This window comes from Ambystoma mexicanum, chromosome 11 (genome assembly GCF_040938575.1).
Source record: "Ambystoma mexicanum isolate Mex_15411 chromosome 11, UKY_AmexF1_1, whole genome shotgun sequence".
NCBI lineage: Eukaryota > Metazoa > Chordata > Amphibia > Caudata > Ambystomatidae > Ambystoma > Ambystoma mexicanum.
Window position 1 is genome coordinate 738,780,402 of NC_090934.1, and position 24,907 is coordinate 738,805,308.

A 24,907-nucleotide genomic window follows, 5' to 3' on the forward strand; every position below is an offset into this window, starting at 1 on the left:
GAAGCTGTGCTGTTCTGCTCTTGGTTGGTTGTCCTGATCTCTTGGCTGTCTATTTATTGTCGCCAGATGCTGGGTCACTTCCTCTCCAAAATCTCAGTCTCTGGTCTAGAATTCCACCCGTTCAGCAGCATGGCAGATTAAAGGTAGGACTCCTATAAATCTCCCCAACGTGCAACTGTCCAAGAGCTAGTCTGGCCATGCTTCTGGAAAAAGACATTTTGTCATTTTCAGAACATACGAACAAAATTGACCAATACATAAATGAGTTTCGTTTTATACATTTTCCCAATTTCGACATTAATTTTATTTGTGTAATGATGAATACAAATTGGGGAACTCAGTATGCATCCAGTAACTAGTGTTTGCTTAGATGCTGTAATGCCACTTCCCAGCTGCTACAGAGTGTAGTAATTTACAGAGAGCTATAAGAAGGCTACGGACTAAAACACTGAGGTCCTCAGACAACTTCACAAGTAGCTAAAAGGTGTCTTTTCAGTTGCTTTTGCCTATGTAATGAAGGCCTGCTCTAATCTCATTTCTGGGTTCAGATTGTTCCAATTCTTTGATCCTAAACTTCTCTGGGGTTTCTCCTCAGGCATTTTTGCCTGATTCCAATGGCAGGGCCTGGGTATCCCAAAATGGAGGATACTCAGATCACCTGTCAAATTCAGCATGGAGCTGCCACCAATCCATACCCTGCTCTGTGGGCCACACACAGGTGCCCAAAAAAATACACTAGGGGTACAGGGTTGTACCCCCCATAAGTGTATCCCTTGTGCCATAAGGGTATCCCAAGGGTCTGTACACCAAACCAAAAAGAGGAAGAGCTGCACTGCCAGGAGGCAAACATGGATTCCTGGGCAGAAAACAATACAGAATACACATGAAAAAGGACTACAGAACAAGGGCAGGAAAGCCCTGGCCCTCCGATGCATTTCCAGAATCACAATGGGTGAGTGAGTGTTTGGATGGTTGAGTGAGTGGGTAGACTGGTGAGCAAAAAGGAGGTGAGCAGGTGGATTGGTGAGTGGATGGAAAGTTGCTTCTGTGGAGGGGTGTATGGATGGATTGATGAGGGGTTGAACAGATTAATCAATGGATGTGGGAGTAGGGAAAATGGACGGTTGAGTGGGTGTATGGATGGAGGACTTTGTGGTTAGATTATGGGTGGGTGGGCAGTCGACTTGTGGATGTGCCAATGAATGGATGTTTCAAACTGACCAATTATGCTTTTGAAATGGAAATAACTGCATCAATCTGTTGATTTACCTTACCTACTGTAGTCAATACATAACAAAGGATATCAAGTGTCTAGAACCAGAAATTGCATAGGTTCCAGACCAATGGGCCCAGAACACAATTCAAAGAATAACGGTTGTTGAACCATGTCCATGTCTTCCGGGGGTGGTGGAGGTATAGGACGAGAAGGTTAAAAACCTGGCAGGTGCAGCACACCTCTCACAAAATATCCTGAAGAAAGAAAAATCTTTTTACCTGAAAGGCATGTCCAAATAGCATGAAAATACTGGGATGGTCTCACGATTAGGCATGCAATGTAGGTGAGGGGAGTAAGTAGGGCAGTGGTCTCATTAAAAATAGATCATTGGAATATTATGTACATCAGATTACCCACAAGGATGATTCACCAACTACAACTACTACAAAACAAAGCGGCCAGGCTGAAAGTAGATCTTAGATTAAGAGACCATGAAAACTCAGGTGGACATAGTATTTCCTTCACAATCCTTTGTGGCACACTGGACGACTTCAGAGGGGGACCTTTACTCTCGATGCTATAAATCGTACACTCCATTGAGGAAATGAAGACGAGCATCGGAGGGAAAACCTTTTTTTTAAATTAGATACAGAGGTAGAACATTATCAGCACTGGGACATAACCACATGAACAATCTAAGAAACACAATTGGGATTGAAGTAAACCGTGTATCATTCAGGTGAACCGTAAAAAAAAGAAATACTCAAATGGCCTTTCAACTAAATCAAACTCTTATTATACCTATATGCCATTTCCATGCATGTGTACCTTTTGCATAGCATGGAGTGTGATTTACAATTACTGTGAATGGCTATGATACTGGCGCATCCCACTGCCCATCACCACATAATCCAATAGGGAATCTCAACAGCAAAGGTAGAGACCAGTTTTATTTCTATACAGCTGGGCAGAAATGGGAAGAGCAATTGGCCTAGTATGCCATCTGCAAAAATGTGGCCCCGAACACAGAAACCTCAGGGTTTTTATAAGGTTTTACACAATGAGACTTATACCAAAAAGTCAGTATGATGTATTTAGTTGGTTGCATTAGAATTGGACCCATCCTCTGGCCTTCAGGGGGCATGGCTTTATAGCATCAATCAAGCCCTGTACTATTCCACTTGGCTACCCACCACCTTAACACAGGCTGATCATGCACCTAGTCCCTCTCTGCCTTCTTTGTATCTAAGATCTCCTCTATTCCCTCTAATATTAATACTGGAGCTGCACCTCCATCAGCTGCCTATGGCTCCACTGGGCCCTCCCCGGCTCGGGGGTCCTGGTCGTCATTTCCCATTTTCTCAGAATCTGACATTGTGGCAGCTATACAACGTTTGAAATCGGCCTCCCCGACTGATTCCGCTGGCCATGTTGAAGTAAAACTCCCAATCCATCATCTTGCATATTACTGTTGTAGTAAAGGCCTCGTTCACAGATGGAGTGATCCCCTCCACACTTAAGCATGCTCTTGTGATCCCGTTATTAAAAAAAACTTTGTTAGATCCTGAGGTACTGGCCAATTACTGACCCATGTCACTGCTTCCCTTCCTTGTGAAACTGCGGGAAGCCTTGGTCTCTCCCTTACTGTCTACATTTCTTGAATCCTCCTTTTTTTTAAACTTTCAATCGGGTTTTCGGTCGGGCAGGGGCACTGAATCTGTCCTTAAGTCAGTGCTGGAAGACCCTGCTCGCCTGGTGGATCGGGGGGTGTCGGCGTGGTTGGTCTATTAGATCTGTCAGCTGCGTTCGAAACAGTTGACCACCCCACCCTGATCTCCAGGCTGTCCTCTGCTGGGCTGTCTGGTAAAGATCTTGACTGGTTCATATCCTTCCTTGCTGACTGCTCACAATCGGTTTCCCTCCCGCCTTTTTGCTCGAGTCCGGTCTCACTCATCTGTGGTGTGCCACAGGGATCTGCTCTCTCCCCTATCTTGTTCAATCTCTACATTAGGCACCTTGTGTCCCTCATTCTGTGACATGGCTTGCGCTATTATTCTTACGCTGATGACACACAAATCTTGGTTCGGCTTGACTTAAATCAAGCTGAGACGGCCACTCGGTTTAGGTGTTGTCTTCAGGAGGTTCGGGAATGGATGACATCCAATTGTTTGAAACCTAATGGCAGTAAGACTGAGGTGTTGGTGGTAGGCAGCGCCTCACCCCTTATTTACTGGACTAATGATTGCTGGGCCACCACACTTGGCCCTCTTCCGGTACCTGTGCTATCTGTGACCAATATGGGGGTGAGCAAAAGCGGCCATTTTAAACTTTGCATACTCAGGAAAGGCCTTTCTTTTGTGCCTGAAAAATGCCAGGCCCCTGGGGTAGCTGAATTGTTTTGACTACTGCAACTCGTTGTACTTAGCTCAGCCATGCTATTTGGTCAACCGCCTTCAGCTGCTGCAGAACGCTGCTGCTAGAGCTGTCCTACGGCCTCCTTTGGCACCCACATGACCCCTTTACTGAGGCAGCTCCATTGGCTCTCGGTAGAAAAGCGGATCTTGTTTAAATCTTTGTGTATGGTGCACCGTGCCTTCAACGGCGTGGGACCAGAATACATTCAGGACAAATTCCTGCACTACATTCCTACTCGGTGCCTCCGCTCACAATCCGCATTTCTCATTGTGGTACCCAGCTTCAGATTGATGCGCACTGGCGGTCGTGCCTTCTCAGTTGCCAACACTAAGGCTTGGAATGCTCTCCCCTTGCTGCAGCGCAAGATCACTGATCACCTCGACTTTCGTCGTCTGCTAAAGACATCTGTATTCTAAGTCCTGGCTGTTAAGGTTTTCTGTTCACATTCTTAGCGCCATGGTGCCTTCGGGCGTATATGCTCTCTACAAATCTACATAACATAACATAATACCTAGTGCCCACGTGACTCTCTTTCAAGTTCTTATGGCGTAAAAATGCCTTCAATTGCGGTGTTGAGCTGGGAAACTGGGCATTTCTGAGCCCTATACAGACTAGTGTTAGTCCAGTTCACATACTGTGCAAGTTGCATTTTGTTTGGCACAAGGGTGTATAGACGTGGCTGATATGTCAGCCACGTCCAAACGTCCCTTGCGCCAAATCGACAGCACCAGAAAGGCTTCTGCGCCAAAATGGCTGCCGCGCCGAAGCGGTCATGCCCTGGTACAAATGTTCCCACGCCTAGTCTTCAGAGCAAGCTCGGACAAGCCAGACGTCCAGATGGGGAAAGACATGGATGCCTTCCCTTCTGATTCGAGGCGCTTCCACTGCCAGCAGCTTAGTGAAGACCCTGGGTGCCAAAGAAAGGCAAATTGGCAGGACCTTGAATTGAAAGTGCCGGTTCCCCACCGTGAATCTCAGGCACTTCCTGTGCCTCCTGGGGATGGGCACATGGAAGTAGGCATCCTGTAGATCCAAGGAGACCAGCAGATCCTGCTGGAATAAGGCCTGAAGAATCTGAGCTAAGGTGACCATTTTTTGCATGTCCTTGCACAAGTGCAGGTTCAAGAGCTGCGGATCTAAGGTGGGGCATAGATCCCTATTCTTTTTTGGCACCAGAAAATAAGTCAAATACCAACCGCATCCCCGTTCCGAGAGGGGTACTGGATCTATGGCTCCTTTCATGAGAAGCTGACAAACCTCCTCCAGCAGGAGGGGTTTTGGAGGCTGGCCCTGGTTGACCACAGGGTAGTCTGGAGGGCATTGAGCAAAAAAGAGACAGTATCACTTGTGAATGACATTTAAAGCCCAGGCATCGGAAATTGTAAGAATTAATTCCTTCATGAACCGGGAGATCCTGCTTCCCACAGCGGTGGGGTGGTGGAAGTCTGATTCATTGGGGCTTTGCATGGGGGCTGCTAAGGGCAGAGGTGGACAAACCTCCTCTAGGGGAACCCCTTCCCTGATCTGTTTTAGAGCAGTGCTGCAACTGTGTTCCTCAGGGAGTCTGACCTCTGCCTCTCTGGGCATAAGAGGTGTAAAAGCGAAAACCTCTGCCCCTCCCACCATGGGGGGTTGCAGACTGTTGCTGTCGGACCACTAGGCCCAAATATTTCGCAGTCACCTTAGATGCCAGGAATTCTTGGAGAGACTCATAAGGTTTTTTCAAACGGCATGTCCAGGGGTTTTGCTCAGACATCTAGGGCAAAACCTGGTGTTCGTAGCCAGAAGTATCTCCTAAGCATTGTCCTGGAAGCTATAATCCTGATCATGCAGTCAGCAGTGTCCAGGGCTGACTCAAGGATTTGGTGGGAAGCCTTCTTGCCATCCTTCACTAAGGCCTCAAAACCATCCCTCGTTCTGCCTGCCAGGATGTCTTCTGCCGCCTCTGAATTCAGTGACCAGAGACCAAATGAGAATGTAGCTAGGGCACAGGGGGCATTAATACATCTGAAACCCAGGCTTGCAGAGCTTATAACCAACCTCTTCTCTTCTTATCTGGGGGCAAGGAGTGGAAAGCCGTTGTGTTCAGGTTTGTCATGGTGGCCTGAACAACCAAGCTTTCAGGAGATGTGTGGATGGACAGGAGCAGTGGGTCATAGGTACTTGCCTTCTTTGCTAGGTCTTTGTCAATTATCATAACGGAGACAAAAATAGAGCAAAGTTCCAGGGCTGGTGCTTCTACAGCCTGGTTGAAAGGCAGTATGGTCTCTTTTTTTGGGGGCTCGCATCCAGAATGTCTGTGGACTTGTACTGCACCTTTGGCCGAGAGGGGGCCGACAAACCCAAGGGGTCAACCACTTTAGCAAGCATGCGCTAAACAGCCTCCTGAGGCTTACCTGTAGTGGCAGCAGAGAGCATGTCGAGGTCTGGGGAGGTGTCCAGGCCACTTGCGTCCCGAAAATCAGTAGCAAGATCCACCAAATCACCTTCTCCATAAAATTCCTCTTTGAAGTCCTTAACCTCCTTGGGGTATAGGGGTCCTGATCCAAATGGAATGGGGTCCCAATCCTCTTCATAAATATCCTCTGTTTGGTCCATGAATGCACCCCTAGGGAGCGGAGCATATTCTCTAGGAACTAGTACTTGTTTTAGTATTCCATTCAGGATTTGGCAAACACGCTATAAGCATGGTCTTTTTGCTTCACATAAGGATTTATTTATATCAGGTTGGTTTATAATGAGATGTGTGCTTTTTAAATTCTCTATAAAACTAGATTATTTCCACCCTTTATAATCATATATTAACACCTTTCTAACCACTTGAACACTTGATATGTGGTGAAGTGTCTAATGTGCAGACAAGCCTCTGATCCCAGCTTCATCTCCCTTGAAATCCACTGCTGCAAAAAAGAAAGGACCAGAAAACAAGCCTTCTCTGCCTACGCCCCAAGACTATGGAACCTCCTCCCCATCAGACTCACTCCCACGCTCCTACAATTCAGAAAATAATTCACGGCCTACCTATTCAAGGAGTCTCTCCTCCTCAACACCCAGGCCATCATGTTGCCCCCCTCGCCAACAGACTCACTAGATGCCATCCACCCCTCTCCTCCCTGTCACTCTGTACAGCTGTACCCCTCTGCATCCTACCCCCGCTGTATATCTCTTCTGTTGTTACCTCTGAAAAGTGCTCCGTTATGCATCTGTACTGTTGTGTACCTCTGTAAAATGTGCTGTTGTGTATCTGTATTGTTGTATGCCTCAGGGCCTCTTGCTGTGCCATACAAATAAATGAACACGTCAGGCCACACCGCGGCTCTGGGACAGAGCGTTAGGAAAATCAAAATCTTTACCCAGTACAGAAATGTAGGTATTTACGGTTAAGTCACTGATTTATAGAGCAGCAAATTAGGGAAGACATCACAAGAGCACAGATACTTTTTTAAGCTATACATGCATAGGGAAGCAAGAACATAGGGCTAATTAGCAGGTATGTATAGATTAACTAAGGACAGAAAAGAGACATTAGTGCCATGGGCATGTTGTTGTTTGGAAAACAGATATGGGTGGACAGCTGTCTAATAAGTCTTGCATATTTGGAAGGTCTGCATCTTCTTATTGTGCACAAATGGATGCACACATGTTCTGGTCATGTGCTGCACTCAAAGCGTTTTGGGGGGACATCCTGTGTGCTCTCTCTGAGATAGTGGGTACTGTCATCGACCTGGACACGTTGGCCTTGTTGTTTGGGAGATGGAAGGGGGACGGGGTCAAGAGAATGACTACATTTTTGAATGTGAGCTGCATGGTGGCTAAGAAATGCATACTGCAATGTTGGAAACACCCTTCTCCCCCCACCATCAAAATGTGGCTCTCGGCCCTCACCTGGACACAGACGTGTGAAGAGGAATAAATCGCCTCTCTTGGCTCCGGCCGGGTCACCGATCCAATAATGGTAACGTGTACTGCTGGTCTTTCTACTGCCCCATACCCTGTAAATTTGCCAATTGTGTCTGCATATCAATGTAATATGGAATGTATCCACCTACCTGTTATTTAATGCCTGATGTGTGTATTTGCCTTTTACTTCTGCCAATAAAAAAAAGTAAAAAAAAAAAGTGCACAAATGGGAGGTTGGAGGTAGCCTTGCCGGTTTTATCGGCAAGGCTACCCCCAAACTCGCATCCGGCTCCGGCACCCGCAAAAGGGTAATCACTGGGCCATTCCAACCTCGGCAGACCCGGTAATTCCCCTTGCACGGGTGCCGGAGCCTGTACGTCCCCATTCCCATTTGAGCCCAATGGGAATGGGTAGGATGGTAACAGCGGTACCATTTATAACGGTACTGTTGCTACCATCATGTTTTGCTCACGGGTGCAAGGGCACCCACGAGCAGAAGTCCTAGTATGGTGTACGGTAGCAACGGTGCCGGTAGCGATACCGGCGCTGTTGTTGCCTTTCCGCCATACTCCTAATGAGGCTGCAAAATTGTTAAATGGCATCTGGGTTCATAGCGGCTCCACAGAACATCGTAACACTACACCCAACATTTGCAGGAGAAGCATGGGGTAATTCGAATCAGCCAACACTTGCTGATGAAACCTTGGGAAACAAAGCTCATTTACACTTATTTGATGGGATTGCCCTTTTAGCAATCTATTCGGAAAGGTAGTTTGAACACTACTTAGCACATTTTGGACATTTTGCTACTTAGAGACCGGACAACTGTGTTGTGGGGAGCTCCCGTAATGCACATTTACCCACTAAATTAAAAAGCTTGCTGTTTGATCACACTGCTTATCCTTATTTACTTATTTATTTTTATTTATTTATTTATTTATTTATTTATTGTTCGCTTGTTAGGCACTTATACAGAAAGTAAATACTGTTTCAAAGCGCCCTTGCTGATAAGCTGTCAGTGGTAGTAGTTCCAAATGACCTGCCTGCATTCTTACAGTGTGCTGTGGCTCTCATTCATTCAATATGTTTCTAAGTATTGCAACAAGCTCTCATGTGTTGCAGAGTTAAATAGCTTTAAAAAGTTGTAAATTCATCTATCAATGAAATATTATTGTAAAACCATTAGAAGTTCACTTGTTACTTAATATATGTGTTCAATTAAATGGTTGCTCTTTTTGCCTGGTGGTAAGGGGAAGATGGCAGTGGGTTGTTAGTTTCTAGTTGATGGATGCTGGTCATGAGGGCAGGGATTCAAGTACTGATTGGGGCCGATTGTATTTTTCTTCTTTCAAAATGCAAAGGGTGCAAAATGTTTGGTCGCCACTAGCCAATGGCTAGTGATGATTGACTCTTGGCGAGCACGAAATGGTGAGCTCTGTATATGTGTAGAGCTGGAGAGGTGAGGGACTTTTTATCACTGGCAACCAGCTTGCAACCTGAACTTTTTTCACTTGCCTTCCATAAAATACTTTAAAAACTCCTACTCAAAGGGCGAACAACATAAATTACCTATTTCCTGCCAATTGCTTCCCATCACTCTCCCACTCTTGGACTTTTCACACACCTGAAGCATCAGGAGAGAGGTCAAAATTTTGGTGTCGTCTCATGCCTTAACCATATCTTTATTTTATACCCAAAAGCAAAATGGGAACAAGCATATAGTGTTCCCATGGCGAAGTTAGGAAACTCATGTGCAAGTACTAACACCTCATCTCTAACTTCCATCTTACTACCAACACCAATAATAGACTATTGCCAGATGCTGAGCGGATTCGGTTTATCCATTGCTATGATTTAATCTGTCTCCAAGAGACATGGGCTATGCATCCTCTTGAGTTTATAGCATTCAGTTTGTTCTGTTTCAATCCAACTAAGGGCCCGAGAGGTAGGCCTAGTGGTGAGCTGGTAACACCCGTAAACCCTGCCCTGGACATGTTAGCCAAATTGATGCCATCTGGCTCGGAAGATCTTTTGTGCCTTGAGTTCACCAATATGGATGGGAACCACTTGCTGTTATTTAATATATACAACAGAGCTGGTGGGCAGAACAGTTTAGAAAGTTTGAAATGTATGAGGTTTTTAATTAAGAAACTACAGACACAGGCCACTTACACACCAATAATCATGGCATTGGGGGATTTTAATATCCAATATGAACCCCCTGGCACTCCTTGATGGTTTATTGGATGCCCAAGATGCTGCACTTGGGATACATCCCGAAGAGTCAGCAAAATCCAGAACCCATCCAGCTTCAGTGGAAGTAGCGAGACTGATGTGTGAGCTAGGAGTAATAGCATGTAATGGGAGAGTCCTCCCTGACAAGCCTGAGAGTTATACCTACCGAGGCCATCAGGGAAGGTCTCAGATTGATTATGTAACAGTAAGCATGGCTGATTGGCTTAGGATCAGCAGTATGGAAGTGATTACATGCAGCGATAGTGACCATTGCCCCCTGAGCTGCACATTGAGTCTTGAGAAAAAGAGTAGCAGTAATTTAGGGGGTCGGAGGGACGAGAATTCTATTGTGGTTACAGGACATTCTAAAAAAGTTTTGAAATGGTCTGCATTAGATCTGTGTGTAGTAAAACCAAGAATTCTTGCGAGTATTGTAGTAAACATTCAGGGCATATGTCTAAGTGATGGAATCGCCACGAATGTTGGTGACTTGTACAAGGATATGACGAAGATATATCCCCATTTCTTTGTCAGACAATCTTAGAAAAGCAGGAATCAGGCATTAGCTAATAAAGGATGTTTTATTAGTGATTACAGCAGGCAAAGGAACTCTTATTAACCTACCTTAAGAAAGCCCCCCCGTTAGATGAACTACACTTGAAGAAGCTAAGGGAAACTTATAAGAAATTGGTTGCAACAAAAAAGGCAGATTATAATGAGAAAAAATTGGACGCTCTGTTGAACTATTGCAAGAAAGGAGATCAGGTGAACTTCTGGAAGTTAGCGAGTGGGGATGAAGGGAAAATGGGCAATCTGTTGCTGAGTCACATTTTCCCAAGTGAGTGGTGTATTTTAGTACACTGTATGGAAAAGACCACAATGTTCCTGAAGTACTTAGGGAAAGTGGTGAAATGATAGTAGAGAGAAGCGAGTTTGATATTTTCTCTATAGCTGAGGTGATAGATGCAATCAAAGGCTTGGGAAGGGGAAGGCTCCCGAACCAGATGGTCTACCAACAGACTTATTTCAGGATGAAATCATTATTTGGGCCCCTTTGTTAAAACGAGTGTTTGAGGATGTGGCTTAAACAGGGAATATACCAGATTCTTGCCGCAGTGCTACTATTGTGCCAATTTGTAAAAAGGGGAATTATAAAAAGCTGGATAATTATAGAACCACTTCACTTCTGGACGCCCCAGGAAAAATGGATGTAAAAATGTTAAACACATATTTACAAGTATGGGCCATTGGGAATACTATTTTAAACCACCTCCAAGCGGGATTCCGGCCCGGTGTTAGTACTGTGAACCTATGCCTCAGACTGAATGCAATCTTGGCCAAATATATTGCAATTCAGCACTCTAGGATCCATGCGGTCTTCATGCATGAACCTTCGTACAACCTTTGATACTGTCTCCCGTGATAAACTATGGCCAGTACTGAAAGTTGAGGGTATACCAGAGTCACTTGTTTAATATCCAATCTCTATATTGCAACAATAGAGCTTCTGTAAGGTAGGGGCTGGATGGCCAGATTACGGAGTACTTTGCAGTGGAAAGAGGGGTTTGGAAGGGGTGTGTGCTAGCCCCCCTCCTGTTCTGCTTGTACATGAATGCTATAATAGAGGAGTTGCTGGCTGCCAGTCTTGATGTACCAAAGCTTGGGCTGGATAGGTTTCCAGCAGTCCTCCATGCTAATGATGCTGTATTGCTATCTACTACCCCGATGGGATTAAGACAGTTTGAAAATATTCATAGAGAAATGCCAGGCACTCTCAATGATGTCTTTAAACCTTGAAAAAATGAAGGTAATGGTTTTCGGCAGAAAGAGGCAGAAAAAGATCAAGTTGAAGGTGCTGGTTGATAACTACGAGTTAGAACAGGTCCCTACTATGATTATTTGGGCATAACATTTGCAGAGGATTTATCATGGTCAGTCCATCTTGTTAAAGCCACTGCAACATTGGAGAAATACAGTGGGGGGTATTCAATGTTTATTTAATAAACTTGGAAGGAGTGCGATTTCCCATACTGTAGAATTATACCAATAGCAAGGTAAGGCAGCAGCAACTTATGGGCAGAATTGTGGAGCCACTGCCTCCTAACTGAGCTGTGTATAGTGGATAATAACTTTTTGCGGAGTCTACTAATGCAGCCTAAGGGAGCACCAATGGCACGTTTGAGATGGTAAAGTGGTCTCAAACCAATAAATGAAGTAATTGCCAGACCCCTTCTGTATCGGATTAGACTCTGAAGTGCTCCTGAGCTGGCATAGTTTAGGGAGACTCTGAGCAGTCAGTTACAAGTGTCTGGTGCTGGCTCGCTAGTTTGGCCTCAATTTGTTTAAAAGGGCCTCTTAGAACTGGGCCTCATGGATAACTGGGTAATTCCAGAGGGTATAACACAGTGTGTTAAAGCTAAAGTAAAATTATATGCCAAGAGGTAATTTTTAGTAAAATGGAAAGGGCATGTGCTGTGTTGAAAACGGGGGCACCTTATTTAATGTAAAAACGGGTTGCAGGATTTGAAATATATCTGGATTGTGTAACTCCTGCATATGCCCAAATGCTGTTTGTTCAGCTGCGTACTAACACCTTGAGGGTAACTGAGTTTACATGCAGCTGGACAGCAGCTCAGGAAAAGCACTGCAGGGTCTGTGGCCATACAGAGGAAACAATAATGCACTTTCTTTTGTTTTGCCCAGGATACGTTCGGTTGAGGAAGTATTATTTATTGAGAGTATTCCCATTAAAGGATACTAGGATTACCGAGCTGGCAGTACATTTTTGTAAAAGTACCTCGGAAGTAAACCTGATTTATTTTGTTGCAAAATATATACATAGGGCATTGTTATACAGGGCTAAATGTTTCTGACACAAATGTATGAGAACTCTATGAATTTTAAATGTATTTGACACACATGTACGGGAACTCTATGCATTTTATTATGAATTGTATTGTGTATTACTATTATGAATGTTAATTATCGACTATTATGTTTGTCTGTTTTATGTTATGTCAAGATGCTTTCATGGTTTTTATACTGAATAAAGCTATGTACAACACAAACACCAATGGCCTTCATCTTCCCTTATTGTAACATCCTATCTGTCAAAATGTCATATAGTTGCAGTTCAGCAAGACTACTCCCCATATATCGAATGCTCATCTGGTTAACATTGGTCTACGTGAAGGTTTGCTATAGTTTTGGAAACTACTTAAAAAGAGACCTGTTCAGTTCCACTTTCCCACAATGCATGAGCTTCTTCCTGCCTGTATCAATCGATCGTAACATCTCACAGCCGTTGACACGTAATGTGCTCTGTCCCCCTTGGCAACTAAATAAGAACATAAAATATAACATTCACATTCTGTTTTTCCCACATGTAAATCGTGTTCACACCCACTGGGGTTTATTGTACTATACAACACATTTAAATAAATATCATAGGATTATTGTAGCAGATAAAGTACTTCCAAAATACTTCCAAGTACCAAATCCATTCCACAACCGTTGAATCGTTTCAGACTCACTGTGTTGATGTACACTGCACTTTGATTGTAATTGCTATCCAAATCCAATCTACCAACTTCAGCTTGCGTAGACTTTTAATATAGACATTGACTTGCTTCTGGATTAGGTTGAAACGACATACAGTAACTGAACAACTATGTATTGTTTTTTTAGGAGTGTTTTATAGATGAGGATTGTGGCACCGGGAAATACTGCCAGATTACAGCCTTTGAATATAAATGTTTACAATGCAAATCCCAAGAAAGAGTAAGTACTGTCGATTACATATGTTTTCTTTTTTATTGTCAATGGTTTTAATTTAAATGTATTTATAGATATGCGAATCAACATGGATGTCGAATGAAAAGTGGTTATGTAACATTAAAAATGACAAACATATAATTTAAAAATGTATTTAGCCAAAATTGTCACAATTAAAAATAATGAAATTGATAAATCAGAAAATCAAGATTTAGTCATGCAATAAACCGTCCGACTGTGGTGCAAGCATCATGGTTTGTCATCTCTTGAGGATGCTGTTAAAAGAAGTTATGATTTTTCATACAATGAGGTTTAGACCAATACTTCCTTAAACATTGCCAGGCTCCATTCCCCTCTGTTGGCAATGTCTGCCATTTAGTACAGAATGTTATACTTTCATCTTCAAACAAAGGATAAGTAAAGAGTATATGTTATAGTTATGTGTATGATATAATGAATTTGCTGTTTTGTTGTCCAATATGCAGCAGAAATCATCATTTTGATTTATATCCCATTTCCTTTACTTGTATGTGTACAACTCTCATATAATATGTGCGATACTTCGCCAGCACTAGACGTTTGCATAAACAACACTGCCTTCCTTTGCCACATGCAAACTGTGTATAAGGTTTATTTCCTGGCTTCACAGTTACTGTACATCTGTCAGATAAGAGCTATATTGCATGAAGATGTTCTGAACCCATATGAATGAGTGTGATACCATATATGTGTGGACTAGCCTGATTATTTAACACACAGTACCACTTCCAGTGCTCCCAAAGTTGCCTATCTCCAACCTCTGGAGTTAGCCTTGCATTAAGAATGTGGAATTGGTCATTAACACAGGCATTTCTGGAACCCCAGATATACCATAAACATTAAGAGATGGTTTTATTGCCTAACTGACTCAGTTGCCTAATTTGAGTCTGTGAGTCAAACAAATATAGAGTGTACGTGTCTTCAGTATTTCAAGCTGATTATATGTACTGTCCCCCACACCTGGGCACCATTTGGGGCTTTTAAGGCAGTTTTAGACATGCATACCCTTTTTGTGGGTAGCGAGGAAGCACTGCAATAAAGCTTTTTACACCGCCACAGGATTCATGAAAGTGGTGAGGGCATGTTTTCATTGGATCTGAATGTGGGTACACCCAACTATTGTTGAATGAGAGGACACAACATGAATATTTGAAGTGTGAAACCTTCACCACCCATACTTTCAACAAACCACCTCTGTCTGTAGACATGCTCCAAGCACAACCGTTACAGATGTTTTCTTTCACCAAATTTCTATTTGAAGCTCATTCTCAGCTTTGTAAGGGTGGCTCGTGACTAGGGAGAAAAGAACCTCATTGTCTGAATAATCATGGCTAAAACCCCAGAGAGGTTTAATTTTTATCACTAGTGATATATAGTTGGGGGAGATCATCTAAATAGGCACTGAAGGTGAAGAGCGCCAGCATGCAGCCCTGCCACAGGGCATCCTCTGCTTCTATTTTCTGGTCCAGGCACACCCCATCACAACACACTGTGGTCCATTTATTCTCGCTACATTCATGCAACATTCCTAATAACTGTGGATCCATGCCGTGTTGGCATAATTAGTTCAGAGGGTCCAGTAACATCATCTATCTATGTCAGATATTAGTTTTCTATGAATTTATTTAATGGCAGAATAACCCTAATTTAAATTGTCCCACAATAAAACAATCCGACCCCACAATTTTGGAAAAGAAACAGGCTGTTTATATATAAATATGTTGCTGTATTTATAATAACAAATCCAGGAATTAAAGGTGGTCCCCTAACTTGCAAGGGTGAGGAGGTCACCCACAATATTTCAAATAAATGGTACAACGTCCTTTCCTCAACAGACTTTTTTTGATGTTTTTTTAATGAAAACCTTTTAACAAAAAAACTCATTGGAAAATATAGGTGGGTGGGAAAGTGCGTGTAAGTGGTGGGGGGTCAGGAATAGGGAAAAACAATAGGGGATGGGAGCTTTGGGGGGAAGCCCCCTAAAAATAAAAGAAATACAATTCAATTTGTTTTTTCATTGAAAAATATTTGTTAAAAAAACGAATCGAAAAAAAATCTGTCCATGAAATGACAAAGACCCAAATAAATACAGGAAGCTTGTCTATGAAAGTAACACACAATCTGCCTACTATTGTCACTAAAGTTATCATTCCAATTCACACAAAATAGAAAAACAAGAATGCCTTCTCGATAATACGATAATATACTCTGCAATGTAGATGTGCACATTGACATTGATTGTGCGATTCAAAAAGGTAAACCAGTTCTTCAAATAAAGATTCATTAAATTGTCTCTGAAACCATTGACAAGTATTGGTATCAGAGAAAAATATTTGGTTTAGTATATGCTTCTCTGATTCATGGCTAATTCAAGTCTAAAAACTTGGACACTGCTTGTAACAAATTATTGGTTCCTAGTTTACGCTAAAATACAAGAATGTTGGGAATTACCTTTGTGAAGCTGAATTGGTTGCAATGTTTTATTTCTTGAAATGCTTGGGTTTTGTAAATTATGTTTCTTTTTGGAATGTGTGCACAGCAATACCCAACTCTTTCACTGTTCTCCAGAAATCAAGTTCAGCCTTACAACACCCCAATTCAATATGTTCATTGTGGGATAGATTGCAATTATTTTATTGACTATGGCAGACACCAATCACAAACGCTTGCCATTTCACAATTCAATTTTGGGATATTTGTGACTGCCTTATTATTGTGTATCTACCCATGGTTACAATTGTAGTTATTAACTATGAAGGTCATATGCCTTGTACTGTATTCCCCTTTCCGTAACATAGTTTGTAAACAGGGCCCCAAAAATACTTTTATTTGCTCTCTTGGAATTATTTAATTGTTGTGGCATCTGTCTAAATATCCTGAGATCATTGTACTGACGTTTGGTTTGTCTTTGAAAGGGGGAGAACAGGTAGGGAAATTAACCGGTGCAAGGAAGCACCGCCAGATAAGTGCTTCCATTCAGTCTGTCCACCAGCTCCCAAAATCCTTCTCAGGTAACCTGGCTCTGTCCTGGGAAAATCATTTAGTTCCATTCTGAAAAGGCATTCTTAAGAAGAATTCCCATCAGCTACAGCTGGACCTGCAAACTACTTTTCTTCTGTTTTCCCAAAACTTTCTCTCCTTTCTATGTGTTTGAGTTTAAATACCCAGCAAACTCTACCCATGCAGCATCATTTGTAACTTTGAAATTGACTACAACCTGTGATAGGTTCTCTCACTTGCACACACTAGGTCCATCCTACTTGCCTTCATTGGCCCACTGAATTCTCTGTCATAAGAGCAGTTATTAGCTGTGAGGTAACCCTCCCCTCAGGAATGGAGAATCAGAATTGGACTGGAATATTCATTCTTCTTACAATTCCTTGTAGGAACTTTCAATACTAATAATACTAATAAGAATTGTACCTACATATTCATAAGAATATGCTGAATCTGGAGACGTCATTTATGTTCTTATCACCAACTTATAAAAATTACGGAAGTTATATATAATTCATATAGGTTAATATATCCTTTTTATATGCATATGGTCTGTTTTTTCACACTGAATCTCAAGCTGTATCCAGTTTTTAATAGGATCAAGGATTCCAAAGTTACATCTAAACATATATTTCTAATGGTCATAAATGCATTTGTTTTCCTTTACACATTTATCTTGAATTACATGCTTGCCTTGCTCTTTCCATCAACAGAACCACCTCTGTGAAGATATTCAGTGGAAAAAGCGATCATTTTAATTGGCTATTTAATTAAACATTTACATTCTTAATGAGGCCTTATTGTTCTGCCAAGTTTTGAGGTTAGAGTTTATTCACAGAATCTGCTCTAAGAATACACTTACTAATCCACCAGACACTGAACTTGTTGACCTTCCGGGAATCTTAAAATACAAGTGATTGGATTTGAGCTGAATCCCCATTTAAAGCTTGCATTCAATGTATTGTTTTGTAATTTGGAATCAGTGCCTTTCTCCTCAAGTAAACACAGCTGTGCCTTTTTAATTCCTTGATCAACGTGACTGCATTAGTATTTGGAAGTTCCTGCATTCAAGAGAGCTGACACCTCCACACACATACAGTTTCAGATAAACCAAAATTCACAACTTAGGTTCACAGAATGTAAAAGCTACATGAGATATACTTTGACCCATTTAACAGAAATGTGGTATTACATCATTTGTACTCATAATGACACTCCGACAGTGGGCGTGCCACATTCATATATATACTAGTGCTCATGTGTGATTCTTGTAATATCTTTCTATGTGTCATTGCCTTATACAATACTACAATTCAAGTGGAACAGTTACCCTGTTCTTTTCTCACATGGCAACAATCATGCAAATGTGCCTTTAAAAAGAATGAATTAATATGTCAATGTAAAGAAATTCTGAGTTTGCATATTTTAATGGGGAGCATTATAGTCAATCAAATAATACTCTAGAGTCCTGACAAACTGCATTTAAAGCAGAAAAAAGCAGGCATAGGGTTTTTGTACCCCACACTCCAGGTAGTCGCCGATCATTTGCGACAAGGATTTAACAAACATGCTTTTCAAACCCCCTGAAACAATACTTTATAAACAGTCAGAAAGAAGGGCTGTCTACATGGCCCAATGTTGCAAGAGGGGGAAGTAAATAGCTTCCCTGTACTGTCAGTATGTGAATAATTATTCTGTGGGATGCTGGCATTGTTATTCAACCCCGCCAGATGTCCAGGACCTTTTCTACTCAAGGAGGTACTTGTTAAAAAAGGTTGTTCAATTGACTAGCCCAAAAATGAGTGGCAGATTTCAACATATCAGTAGACCCCATTGTGATGGTGGGGCTTTAGATGTGTTGGCACCCTACTTGTGCTAACTTGCATGTGGCTGGAAGCTTGGTAGTATTTTATTGTAGTTTTTACAGCTATTAAGTTGATGGTTGCTGTTCCTCGCATTATTGTGATCTATTATTTCCTTAATATGATTATTTTTGTGGATTTCCCAAATTATTTAAAGAGTAGAGTGCCGCCTTTAAGTGTGCATTAGTTTCACTGTCTTCCAGAATTTCCTCCCATCCATATTAAGGAACGATTGTTGATTCTTTGCCAACAAAGACATCTAGGATAGAGCTGTGTGATATTTTCATTGCTCTATAAAAGGTAAAGTATAGGTGAATTTTATCATTTATAATTTAACTGAGATAGTGCCTCAGGTTCGAATTTCTGCCCCTACAATCATTGTCATACCATTTATTAGTGAACGAGGCAGGGACCATCTTTGATGGTTTGGGGTTGTTTATTTTGTATTCATTAGAGACCATGAAGTGATTCAAACAAAAACACTGTACAATAGGTCTGATTGTCAGCATTAGAAATCCCACTATAGGTGTGTTATAAAAGCCACAGCAAAAAGCTACTGTCTGATACAAAAACCTATGGAGTGGAAGGTACTTGGACCATCATGAGGGTACTGTGAGGGTACAACATAGAATGACGGTTACAAAAATCGAATTCAAGGTGTGCACTACTAACAGTGCATACGATTGCGCATTCTACTCCCTCTATTGTCCCCTCCTCTGCTAACCATTCACTCATCCACTTCAACGTCTCCATCCCTGCCCCATCTCACCCCCATTCCTCTCCTATCACCAAGAGAAAAGTAAAGTCTGACTAAATTAACCCTTAGCCTGACCAAGTTAAGACCTCACTTTGGGGCTCTTCCCCTGCTGTCCACTTTAGCAAACTCGCCTCTTACAAATTGACAACACATCTATTTTCCTCCCTCTGCTTGCACCATTGAAGGATATCTGGAAAATCCAAGCTTTTGTCTCCTAAAAACTACCTGTGCTCCTCATGTCACTCTGCTGACACCTTTGTCGTATACTTCTACAAAAATCCCAAAGAATATGTGACACCGTTTGCACTTCTCCCTCTCTCACACAAGCCTCCTTTGCGTCATGACCACCCATTCTTCTCTATCCCAATTTTTATACCCATATCTCACTCATCCAAACCATTGTGTTGATTCGGTCACCTCCATAATTATCAAACAGTCTGCACCTGTCACCTCCTCTTACCTCACCTCCCTCTTCAACTGGCATCATTCTAGCCGGCTACAACATAGCACAGTCATACCCATAAATAGTAACCCCACAGAGGGGACATAGCCGATGGTGCCAAAATGGTAACCATCCAGTTTATTCTGGCTGCCCATGGGAGGAAAGCTCCATCCCTCCCCAGATTCAAAGAAGCACCAAAAGTGGTTTTGCTGCAGCGGCACCCCAGGTGGCATTAGCTTCAGGAGCAGCACCAACAGAGTCTAATGAACTGCACGAGATTCCTAGCAAGGTTCCCCAATGCTACCCTAGCAAATGCGACGTCCCGCCAATTACTTCGAGGAGATACCCCGGCTTTATGCAGCAAAGTGGGATGTCCAATCCTTCTCCCGTTCTTAGGAGATAATGTTGGGGCAAGTATGCAGCAATTCGAACACCCAGTGAGTTGAGGGTTAATGCATGGTTCCTTGACTCTGGACGTGGCGCACTGAGGACCACTGGGCAGCCTGCCTCCATGAGCAGATGTATTTGATGCACTTTACTGGGCCTGATCTGCAGCCTGAGGGAGAATGCAACACCCTACCCATAATTATCCTTCCGCCTTGCCGATTGTGGGATGGGACTTCCCCTGTTGCCCATCAAAGTAGGTATCAGGAGATATGACCCACAACACAAAAAAAGACACGTGCCCATCCCAATCTACCCCAATAAAGAAACTAACTGTGTGTTCCTGAGTGTGACTATAGAAGTAGGTATCAGGAGATATGACCCACAACACATAAAATGTATGCAGTGATTCAAAAGTTTAAATGGTAGAATTTTACAGTTTCTAAATGTGGTGTTCAGAGGTTTTTTATAAATAAAATCTGGCAGTGGGCTTAAGCAGATAAGCAAGATGAGATGGCCTTGGACACAGTGTGCTAAGAAGTCTAAAGCAATGCATCCTTCCCAAAACTTGTTTTCCCAGTTCTAAGGTTGTGAAATATATCTTGTGATTTATTTGCACCAGGGGCTGTTCGGACAGGCGACTGGGATGTACCCTGCACTATTGAACCTCTGTGGGGGAGTGCACCAAGTATAAATATAGGTATAGGGAGGAAGATTGTGTATGCAAAAGTATTTCATCCATTTTTAAATACTGTGGCTCCCTGAGGGAACTCCAATCAGCAAGAGGCCACAGCCTCCATATTGTAAATTCATAGCGGTAGCAAAATGCCCCTGCATCACCCATCCCCCTCTCACTGGGAATCCTATCTGGCAAGCAGCTACCAGGAGGTGTACAAGGAGACTGAATTACAATAGGGGATGTCCTCATGGATATCTGCAAGAAGAACATAGTCCTTAAATTCATTTTGGTCCCTGAGCTTTCTCCAATAAAGAGAAATGAAAAATAAAAAAATGGGGATGTCAGCAACAACTTACCCAGACTTTGCTATTGATAAAAGCACTGAAATATGTGCGCTTATGAAACAAGACCTAGAAGACTGTCTGAGCTCATTGAAAGAAGAGATAATGCAGTAGGTCAAAATGGAAATTTAGAATGCCACAGAGACCATCCGTAAGTCATTGACAGATCTTTCTCGAGATATGAAACAGATCAACTTGAGGATGGGAGATGCATAAACCTCTGTGCAATCACCACAGGAAGATGTCATACATCTCCAGGGCGATTTAGCAGATGCCAAGCCAAACATGAAACTCCTCGTCACCACAGTTGACATTTGAAAAACTTTCATAGGAGGGCGAACCTAAGCATAGGAGGCATGGCAGGGGGATCCGGGGTAACTGACCTCAGAGGCTAGGTCCTCTAAATGTTCAGAGAGAGCTTCAATGACATAGCAAAAATAGCATCACGCTGGACAGGATTAATAGACGGGGACCATCCATAGAGCAGCGAAAGCTCAGCCCTGAGCTGTTATGACATGTTATACCTATGCTACTAAAGAGCATACTATAAGAATCTAGGACCCTGGGGACCATTTCCCATATGGGTCAGTCATTTTTTATCTACCAAGAAATTGCAGGTCTCGCCCTACAATAGAGGCAGTCATTTTGCCATTCAAACAAGCTACAGAAAGCGAACATCAGGTATAAATGGACTTTTCTGTGCGGCTTCCTGTTTACGTGGGAAGGAAAGGAAAACAGTCATGTTGTACCACATGGGAGGAGATGGCAAAGACCTGAAGAGGAGTAGACCCTCCCCCTCTCTGGTAATAGATGAAAATGTCATTTAAGGGCATGTGTCCCGCCCTCTTGTCCAGTTTTTAGCATTGTAGAGGTTAGAGGCATAGTTCATTGAGGCAGCAAGGTTGCCCTTATCATAGGCAGGTACATTAGAAAATAGTTAACAGTACACACATTTATTTAGGACAACATAAACAAAGGAATACTTACATTGCACACAACATAATGAACACACAATATAGATTTCTGCTATAGAACATTGGTCAGCAAAAGGCAGCCATTCCATTACAGATGGCTACAGGCCTCAAAGCCCCATGAAAATTTATAAGTGTTGAGCAAACCGAAAATGGAATGTCGTGTGCAAAAAAGGAGTGCACTGGGCAGAAGCCAGTATGTAGTGATTCAAAAGTTTAAATGGTAGAATTTTACAGTTTCTAACTGGTGTTCAGAGGTTTTTTATAAATAAAATCTGGCAGTGGGCTTAAGCAGATAAGCAAGATGAGATGACCTTGGACACAGTGTGCTAAGAAGTCTCAAGCAATGCATCATTCCCAAAACTTGTTTTCCCAGTTGTAAGGTTGTGAAATATATCTTGTGATTTAGATTATGTGGAAAACACCTAGTCATGATGATTAGCATAAATTAGGTAATTTGTGAAAGAAAATGATCATGTGGTTCAGGAAGTGTTTATGTCCAATGGAAACCAAGTGATGTATTTGACCTTTAAATTGGCCTATCAAAAAACAAGGTTCATATTAGCATAAGGTTATTGTGTAATTTTTGCCACCCTATAAAATCATGAAGGATGCAGAAATGCAGAGAGAGAGATATATGTTTTCTGGGCTGTAAGGCAAGACATTAAAAAAAACAGGATGTTCTCTGCCAGCTGCCTGTGCGTTTCTTTTTTGCATGGTATATTTTTATTTCGAGGGACGGATGACTGAAAGGAGTTATGGCTAGGAACTGGACTCTTTAACAGATCAATGGCCATCTGTTAAACTCAGACTTGGATGAAGCAAGGCAGAGAAGATGGGAGAGGATACCGTGATGTTGCCGCAGGCAGAACACTGAGAGGATTCAGAACCCACCAACCACATAACTCTACACCCAATGAGTGATAATGAGTAGAATATAGCTCAACAATGAGGGAAACATGTAAAAGACTTACTGTTCTATTGGATATCTTTAGGCTTTGGGAAGGGGCAGCCTACACAGGGCAGTGACAGGTAGACATTGATCCAATCACATTGTTAATGTTGTCCTTGAAGGTGTGATTCGAATAGTACTGCCACATCCCATCCTGGTTATTATGTTGGTTACGTTATTGTTATTTATACTAGAGAGTTGCGAGAACTACTACCAGGCAGTTGGGAGTAGTTTCTTTACTTACTTTATATATTGACTTGCCACCGTCTGTTGCCGACACATTGACACAAAGACACCTCACCTACACAATATTCAGCAAAGTACTAACCTTTCATGTAACCAATGACTCAATTACCTATAATGTAAGAGGACTGAACTCCACCAAGAAAGGAATTCAAGTGTTTCAAAAAGTGATGGGTGTACAGGTGGACGTGGCATCCTCCGGGAGACTCATTTAACTACCAGGCTCCACTGTAAATACTTTAGACTCCAATATTTATCCTCATCTAAACAGAAAAAAAGGAAGGTAGGGATACTAATTTCAATTTCAGTTACAACAGAGCAAAGAAGGACAAGCAGGACATATATAGCTTTGTGACAGCGTTACTAAATAGAGCCTGGCTATCTATAGCTTCCTGGCTATCTCTGTGATCTGACTGAGGGACAAAATTATTACTGGTGCACAACAACGAAAAATCCTCTTTCCTTCGCTATGGGGTATCTTGTTTGGTAGGAGACTTTAATGCAGGCTTAGACACAAATTGGGACACTTCCAACAGCTCTTATTCGGGTATTACTCTGCCATCCTGCAAGCTTCCAGTCCCAGCACGGGACAGAACGCGAGGCATCATGTTGTTTCAGGGGTAATATTTCTTACTGCTGTTGGACATTTACGTTTATGGATATCTTCATTGAATAAATAACACTTTGCACTTTATAACGAGTGCCCCAGGCTTTTCCTCTAATGTAGTTAGTATTTGCTTATATGGGCAACACTGTACAGGTCTTGTTATTCTATGGTTTCTGTGGATGAGCTTCATCCATGCCATGAGGCACCCACTGTGATGGAGGTTTTGCAACTACGAAGCTAAGTTGGTTCTGTTAATTTATTGGTTTGCCGCCTTCCTGCTGACAAGATGTGGAGTGGCTTTCTTTTGGTTTTAAAGAGAGGGAACCAATATCAATTACCATTGCATACTGTGGTTGTAGTAACTGCCTAACTTCACACGGTTTTAGATTTTCAGTCAATTGGGGGAGGGAGGCGGGGGTTCTTTCAACCGTTAACACTAAACAAGGAATGAGTGCTTGAGTGGTCCAGGTTGGTGAGTGTGGTTTTTGATTGTTTACCATCTCATTTTAAGTGCATTAGTTACATCATTGGTTATTTTTAAAGCCATTATGTTACCCATCTGTGGCTACACAATGCCAGAGATGTTAGAATGCAAAAGGAGAGCAGCTGCACACTTTTTATTGAAAAATGTCAGCACAGGAGCTGACAAGCAGCAGACACATGGTTTATCTGCAGGTATGACAGTCCAACAAAAAATTGACAACCTAGAGAGGCTTAAAAAACATGAAATTTGCTAATGATGGGAATCTATGACCGCACAAATGTATTTGGAATAAAAACATACTCCCAGAGGTCTATGGATAGTAACTATTCCCACACACAAAGATATCAACTGGCTTCTGATTAAAGAATGGACTGAACACACCAACACATCCTTGTTTAATATGATGCAAACTCTTAGCAAATTTGCCAACACTGACCGCGCCAAACTGATTAAGGATATTGAAGAACTGGATGAACAACTTTTCATGTCAGCAGAATCTGATGAATGCAAGAAACATGTTCCATGAATGGAAGAGAATTTGGAAAAATCTGAAGGCAAGATTAGATTACTGGAACACCAAACATTTTAATTGGATTACGAGCAGGGTTG

The 24,907-nt window shown here is 42.2% G+C and overlaps 1 protein-coding gene across 1 annotated transcript in view; it reads left to right on the forward strand.

The window, feature by feature from the left end:
• Window positions 1–24,907, forward strand: part of DKK3 (dickkopf WNT signaling pathway inhibitor 3) — a 400,000-nt gene that overhangs the window by 280,709 nt on the left and 94,384 nt on the right. The window contains exon 5 of the mRNA XM_069623641.1: window positions 13,454–13,546. Within this exon, the coding sequence (XP_069479742.1) occupies window positions 13,454–13,546 (93 nt within the window). The remainder of the gene's footprint in view (window positions 1–13,453; window positions 13,547–24,907) is intronic.